The 8,040-nt window shown below is 33.6% G+C and overlaps 1 protein-coding gene across 1 annotated transcript in view; it reads left to right on the top strand.

Moving 5' to 3' along the window:
* Positions 1 to 221: 221 nt before the first annotated feature.
* The window catches only part of LOC105619709, a 50,927-nt gene continuing 43,108 nt past the window's right edge, over positions 222 to 8,040 (top strand). The window contains exon 1 of the mRNA XM_012201228.1: positions 222 to 1,186. Coding sequence (XP_012056618.1) covers positions 222 to 1,186 — 965 coding nt within the window. The remainder of the gene's footprint in view (positions 1,187 to 8,040) is intronic.

Below are 8,040 nucleotides of genomic sequence, written 5' to 3'. Positions count from 1 at the left end.
AAGTAAGTAAGTAAGTAAGTAAGTAAGTAAGTAAGTAAGTAAGTAAGTAAGAAGTAGAAGAAGAAGAAGAGAAGANAAANNAGNGNGNGAGAGAGAGAGATGGCCAAGAAGACTCAGATGGTAATAATGTATCTTCTAAAATACTAAAAGATCACCATTCATCATTGAAATTAAAATGTTGGATTCTGAGAGAAATTGATTTTTGAAAGTATTTAATAACAATGGCAGAAAATATAGAGGAAAATATTAATAAATCAGTGGAAAGCAACATGTCAGAAATTTCTACAGCAGACGACAGAATAGTTTCCTTCGATAAGGAAAATCATGAACAAATAAATATCGACGAACCATCTACTTCTAAAGAATCTTCAGACATTACTGCTGAAAAAGAGAAAATCGAAGATACGGATTTACATAATTCCGAACAGCAACAAAATACTTCTAAAACTGATTGCAATGGAGATTTGAAGGAGAAAACTAATCCCAAGAAGATTGAATCTGGGATTATTGAATCCGGGATTATTGAATCTGAGATTAAACCTTCCGAGACTAACAAATCTGAGACCAAAGATAGCAGTTTCAATGAATCTAGTTCTGCAGAAGCAAAGATAGATGACACCATTTATGCTACCACTCTACAGAGTAGCTTAAATGAGATCATAAAAGTTGTTCATGGAGATTTGGCGATGGAGATACTCCGATGTTCTAATGATATTACGGAAAACAATGACGAAGAGAATAATGAAAAAGATCAACAAACGGTAAGGAAGGAAGATGACGTTTCGAAAGATGATACGACTGACAGTGCAAAGGAATGTACTGTTTTCCCGACCGCAGAGGACAAAAATGATTCGAGAGAGTCTTCGAACAAAACGGAAGAGAAATCAAACATCGGAATTGTTCATTCTCCGACCGCGTTTGGCGAACTTATTGAAGAACAGCTTGCTAGCGATTCTGCATTATCGACTGATCGCGCGGATCACATAGTAGAATGGGTCAAAAACTCGGTGGTAAACGCCAACAAGGAGGGTACTATTGTCGAAAAAAGTAAATTTAAGATATATGAAGAAAACACGACGAACGAGGCAGAGAAACGAAAGATGACTACTGTCACTCCACCTTTCATATCACCCAAAAAATCGTTGAAGATAGTAGTTAACAACATTATAAAGAAGAGTATTAAGTGGTGAGTAGCATATGTTTAATTAATTACTGATTACTAATCGCGTTAACCAAAAACCAAGAATAAAAGAGTAGAAGGTAACGAAATATTTCTCGACTAAAACATATCATCTTTAATAATTATTGTACTTCCAATTCCTTCTTATTTTTCAAGCTAAATAAAAATTAAATAATCGTTCTCTAAACCTTTCTCGTAAAAAAAGCGTTTCTTAATAAAATCTCTACTTCATAAAGAGATATCATATATATTTTCTTAATATTATTTGTACGATAAAATTCCTAAAACTAAAGAAGAATTCGATTACAAATGATTTTTTAAATTCATGTTTAATGTCAATTTTTTCGTTTCGAAACATTATGAGAATTCGCGCAATTTTGACACCATCGGGAACACGTTAATAATCGGTTGCGCTATAATTTTGTACATAAGATATTTTTGCAATATAGCGAATAATACTCCTTTTCCTTGTAATCGCTGTTTGATGGTGACTGAGATATTGGCGTTATCGGCTGATAAAGCCGGGATAAGTGGCGAGCCTACGAACGGACGCGCAAACGCACGTTAACTACGTCGAGAATCGGGGTAGAGAAAGAGAGGTGAGGTGAAGACGTTGTAGAAAAAAAGAAGCCGGAGGGAGCGAAATATTGACCGTGGAACGATAAGCAAACGGTGGTGTCGATAACAGGATGACTATTTCTGCAACGCGTCCTCTCCTTCAATCTCCGTTTATCTACAAGATAATGTGCGTAGTATATCCATTTTCCGTATTTCTGTCACAAATATCTTTTTCCACGTTCTTGTTTTTTATTTGTCATCTAAACACATTAAAAGGAAATTATAGTTCAATTATATATTTTTCGTAACAAATAAGGTTTAATTTATTATTATTATTTTTTTTTTTTTTTAATTTTGGAGATTATTTGGAAGTACAAGTGTATTTAAAATTAGTTACGTCCGTTATTTTAATGGAATTGTTTCTTTCTTATCTTCCATTGTGTGTTTTAAATTTAAAACTGTTATAATTTGAAAAATTTAATTATATCAGAAATTATATCATAAATTTGGAAAATTCACTTATCTATCTTTCAAAGAAAAACTTTCATTCATTATATTGTTTTTTTACTATTTTACTATTTTAGTAATATAATGTATATTTTAAAAAGATACGTCGTTCACTTTGTATTTTTGTTTTCCACTATTTTAATTATCGTAATTAATAAACGTTTAAGAAGAAAATTACAATAATTCTCTTGAAACAAAGGAATGATAATTCTGCTATAAATTTATACACCTAGAGAAAGGTTTTCTTCGATTCAAAGAAATATTTCTTTGCTATATGGTTGAAAAAAAATTTCTTTGATTTGAACATAATTTCTTTAAATCAAATAAGTTTTTTTTATTTGCTTTCAGAAAATAATATTCAAATCAAAGAAATTTTTTTCTTCAACCGTGTAGCAAAGAAACATTTCTTTAAATCAAAGAAACTTTCTGGATATAATACTTTTTATTACCGTTGAGTTGTCCGTTGGAGAACATCTATTTTTGAACACAAATCGTGAAATGTGTTTTTCTCCTTAAAAAAATATGCACTTAGTGCCTGCAGAAGATATCATTCGAACAGACGGGAAAATAAGTAATTTTGTCAGTTACCGTAGTCACAGTATCAATGTTTCGATGACACGAAGGTTAAACAGCGACAATATGCTGTTGATGACGCCAAGCATAACCTTGCAGTTGAGCAGTACTGCATCTATGAAGATGTTATCGCTATCAAGACATTACCTCAATCTTTACGTTTATACATCGATACATTGACAAAAAATGTATAGCATTGCATCTGAGTCAGTTAAAAACTTGTGCGTACGCAATAAACAACTTCCTGGATTAAATTTATCTGATCTCCTCTATAATTACACATTTTTGTTACATACATGTATCCACAATAATAAATAGAAATTCATTTCTAACATAAACTTGGTAGAATGAATGAGAATAAAAACTGAAAATAATTTTAGATTTTTATTAGTGCCTATTTTCAATTCTTAAAGCTATAAATTATTAATGCTTTACAAAAGCATAATCTTTAATAATCTTTATAAAAGTAAGATTCTACTTTTGCTCTAAAATGTTATATATTGTATCTTTTTTATATAGGTATTTTATAGTTTAGTTGTGTAATTTCTATTCCGGGGAAAACTCAACAGAATCCTCTACCCATAAATTCTTTTTCTTAGTACTTATGCATTATTTTAGAAAGTTTGAGAAAATCTCCTTTGTTCAACAAATACTTTATCATGTCTTTCAATGTTCAAATTCTTTTGCAAGCAATATTTCGTAATCAATGGCGCACAGTTTAACATTCAGATGAATACGTCAAATCTCTTGTTTTATGCAAAGAATTCGGATTTTGATTTAAATTTCTACAAAACAATTTGAATCTGCTAAAGCAATAGCACAAAAGCGATAAAACATTACGATATTATTTTACGATTGTGTATCACACATGCTTGACTCATGATTATGCCAATTGGCACTGAGCTGTTCGAGGAACTGTCTTACAATTTAATTTAACAGACTCATTTTCTTATATATCAATATAAAAGACAACAATTCAGAACACCATGATTTATTGATAAAATTTTACTTTTGCCTTTTATCGTTTTATTATAAACATTTTGCTTTACTACTTCGCAGTGATTCACTGATTGGAATTTCAAAAGGTTCATAAAGCTATTTAGAAAGAACTATTTTATCTAAAGCGCGTTTCTATATTTATATATAAAACGCATTCTTCTGAAAACTGGTTTTTTTTAATATGTTTGCTATCTTCTTCTTGCTTCTCTTTCTTATCATATTAAAAACGTTTTATAGAATTTTTATATTGATGATATTTTATTAGCTTTATGGGTAACTGAGTACTGTTATCCAAGGTAGCTTCTAGAAGAGTCACCATGCGCGATTTATTTTTTGAACGATCGACAAGCGTTTTTCCGAGTGCCTCTCGGAGTACCACCACGTAACCGAGACTTGAGATAATTATAATACGCGATCGACCAATATGTATATGCGCGCGCGTGTTTCACGGAGAAGGCTATCCAGTTTCCATGGTCCCAGGCCAAGGCTGGTCTCACCCTGCAGGCGGCGGCGGCAAAGGCAGCAGCAGCAACAGCAACAGCCAGCCGCCGCCGCCGGATGAAAGTAGAGCTGCTGCGACGACGCAAGAGGGGCGTTAATCCCCACGAACGGTACCATAGAAACGGTACCGCTAGGGTCGTTACGTGCAGTCACCGCTTACCGGAGACCAACCACTCCGGTACCGATTCGAAGGGCTCCATCTACCCAGCCCTTCGACTTCACAGCCCTATTCTATGCACGTCTTTCTATTTCTGCATTCGTCGATATTTAATATTTTCTCATGAACGTTTCTCAATAGCAACATCACACGCTTCATTAGCGAGAAAAGTATTTTATTAATTTAACTTGAGCTTAAGGGGATCCTAAAGTCGTTACTGACTAAATCAGATAATTTTTGTATAACAAATACTTTTTTCTCTTTCAAAATCCTTTTCCAGGATTAAAATATATGCATTAATACGTGTCTGTGAGGTGGAGTTTATGCTGAGAATTACGAAAAATTTTGAAATTGATAAATTTTTTACCATTTCTTAGTGTAACATGGCGTCTCAAGCTGTTAAGTCGTGACAACATTTGCTTGATACGAAAGTTTTGTATACTTATGAAATAGTAATCTCCACAGACACGTAGTTTGCAATGAATTAATAACGTCGAGTTCTTAGAATTAGACTTAGATGCTTTATGAATTTGTTATACGAAAATTGATACGAACGCGCGACTGCGTATATCATATTTGTGTGAGATATTCGTGTCGTGGTAGTATATGAAGATGAAAATATGTCGATGCGTTGGAAAAACGATGATCTCTGGTGACTTCGTCGGAGTTCGGGCTTTACTTTAGGATTTTCTTAAGAGATCTTAGATTAAAAGTGTACATATACAGGATGTTTCAGACCTAACACATCACGTGCCAATGGCAGATTCTCGAAGTTATTATTTTGAGATTAAATTCTAATACCAAAATATCGAGGCTATAATAGTTTTTATATTATAATCATTTAAAGCTATTAAAATTATACCATCTAAAACTTGCACTTCAGATATGACATAACGCAAAGCGTTGAAAGTAAAGGCTAAAGGCTAAAAAATTAATATTTTTTATTAATATTGATATAAATATTACATAGGCAACAATAAAATTGCTGATATTTCTTTTCTTGATTCTCTTCTATTTATTATGTTAAAAAAATGTTTTGCCTGAACATTATAATACAAAAAAAAGACTAGAATCCACAATGAATCCAACGACTCAACATTGTTCTTACTTGTTGAGTTTCTCGTGTTTAAATCCATATTTGACGGAACTTGCGGCAGGCGGTCGACCATCTAAAGACCTTGAAGAAAAAGGAAAAGTCTTTGTTCACAAGTTCCTCGGCAAGGAACCACAGTCACATGTTGGTGATGGGAATGATGACTATGTGTTTTCGTATAGCGTGCGTCCCCCTTTCATATGAACGCACGCACAAACGTATGCTTCTCTTTATATGTAGACGTTCAGAAGGGTGTGCGTAATGGTACCACTATGGCGGAATTCGGGGAGATAGATTTCTGCTTCGGACTCTTTTCTCCTGCTATGAGAAAAGTGTTTCTATCACCTTCAAGGTCATTTGACCTTACATTTTTCAACTGTGGTAGTCTGTCTACAGACTCGAGTCGCTTTGTATAAAACTAATCAAAAATCGATTCTCTGCATAAAATAAATTTAAAAAATTGGACCTATTTTTCCGAATGTTATCATTATTTACGAAATATTGTCTGCGTGAGGATTTGAAAGATATGATAAAGTATTTGTTGAATAAAGTTTATTTTTACTTTTCTCAATATTTAAATTAAACGCATAGATATAAGAGAAAAAAGCGCTCCATTTATGCTGACTTCTAACGACTATTTTTTTTATTGTTATATTTATTGTTTGAATTAGTAGGCATTCTTTAGTATTATTTAAATTACTAGGAATCTTAGTGTCGAATTTGACATCTTTATTTCATTTTTATTGTTACAAAATTTATAAGTAGAATATTCTATTGGATTTTTCGAAATAGAAATTTTACTTTTAAGTGTAAAAATATTACCTATATGCAATATTGAAAGAAATAATATATAATTTTAAAGTATGAAATAGAATATCTGTCTTGCTTTTTGTAAATTGAATTTATCTGTAAGAATCGAAAATGGAAAATAGGTGAAATGAAAAGTTTTCAATTTTCCTTCTTGTTTCTATTAAGATTCTATGATACCTATTTGTAATGTTTCCAATATTGGACGATTGGAGCTATAGACTTCAAAAATTCTCTAAGAGAAGATAGATACAAAACCAATTAATTATTATTTCGTACAATCTTGTACATTATTAAAAATTCTAATTTTATTTTCGTTTATTTTATAACATTATTGATCGATTTCAACAAAATAGATCCTATCGGCTATTAAAATCAAGAAATTGATTCTCAGAAAATCAGACGCTAGGCTGTGATACAAGAATTTCTCTGTTTTGACTTTTGTCAGATTTTAAGCATTTATTTGATTTAGGATTCTTCGTATTATCAAGTTACGAAAAACGTCGTAGTTCCAATCACGATTAATCGCGCGGAGAAAGCCCGAAGCCCGCTGTGCGGCAATGGAGCGTCTTCTTCGCCTTTCGAACTCTGGTATCCTGGTAACGCCGGAGAGTGACGTCATTCGGCGTGTATGATCCAGAGGCCCAGCGGCCGGTAACCGTCCATCGCGTACTGCCAAAGCCACCATCACCATCACCACCACTATCACCACCACTATCACCAACACCATCACCCACCGTCACGACCAGCATCGTCGCCACCCTCGTATCAACCCACCCTCTAGTCTCTCTTCTATCTCACTCTTGCTCGCCCCCTCCGGCAATCCCCTTCGCAATTTCGTCGCCCTCCGAACGGACTCTAACCCCTCTTGCGCCGCCGCAGCCGCCTATAACGAGAGCTGGATAGAGCAGGTTTCCCGAAGCAAACCGAGATCATGGCGAACGCGTAAAATGCTATTTCGAGATTTTTGAGTTCTTCGTTTATCGACGCACCCAGTGTTGTGTCGACATCATTAATGCTATCTGTGACACATTGTTTAAACATGTGTTATTTATATCTTAACAAGTATAATTTTGTAATTTATTATCTTATATCTTTCTTTGAGATAAAACTTAAAAAGAAGAATCATTGTGTTTATCCAAGAAAGTTAATAATGAATATTACGATATTCTGCTTCTATTAAAAATTTTTTGTTTGACTTTTATCAACAAAATCGAATGCACTTTAGAAAGTTCAGAATCGCGACGAAATCGTTCCTCAAATTGAAGGATTTATATCAATATTGTTTGCACAATTTCCTGTATTAGAACTTGATATATTTAATGCATTCACTACTGCATTTCATGCGTTCACGAAATAGAAAGGTACAGTCTCGTCTGTTACTCGTCAAACCCGAATGTGAAACCAGATCCTCTTCTTTACGATGCTCATTCTAAATAGATTTCATTAGGAATCCAGTAGAGTTCGCGGATTTTTCGAATGGTGTTTTATTATAGGAATCGAGAGAGAGAGAGAGAGAGAGAGAGAGAGAGAGAGAGAGAGAGAGAGAGAGAGAGAGAGAGAGAGAGTAGTAGTATAGTACGTACGTACGTAGTAGTAGTAGTACGTACGTACGTACGTACGTACGTACGTAGTTAACGTTAGTTTAACGTTTTAACGTTTTAA

This window comes from Atta cephalotes (assembly GCF_000143395.1).
Source record: "Atta cephalotes unplaced genomic scaffold scaffold00022, whole genome shotgun sequence".
Lineage (NCBI taxonomy): Eukaryota > Metazoa > Arthropoda > Insecta > Hymenoptera > Formicidae > Atta > Atta cephalotes.
Note: the sequence above shows the minus strand (reverse complement) of the source record. Positions and strands in the feature narration are given on the sequence as shown.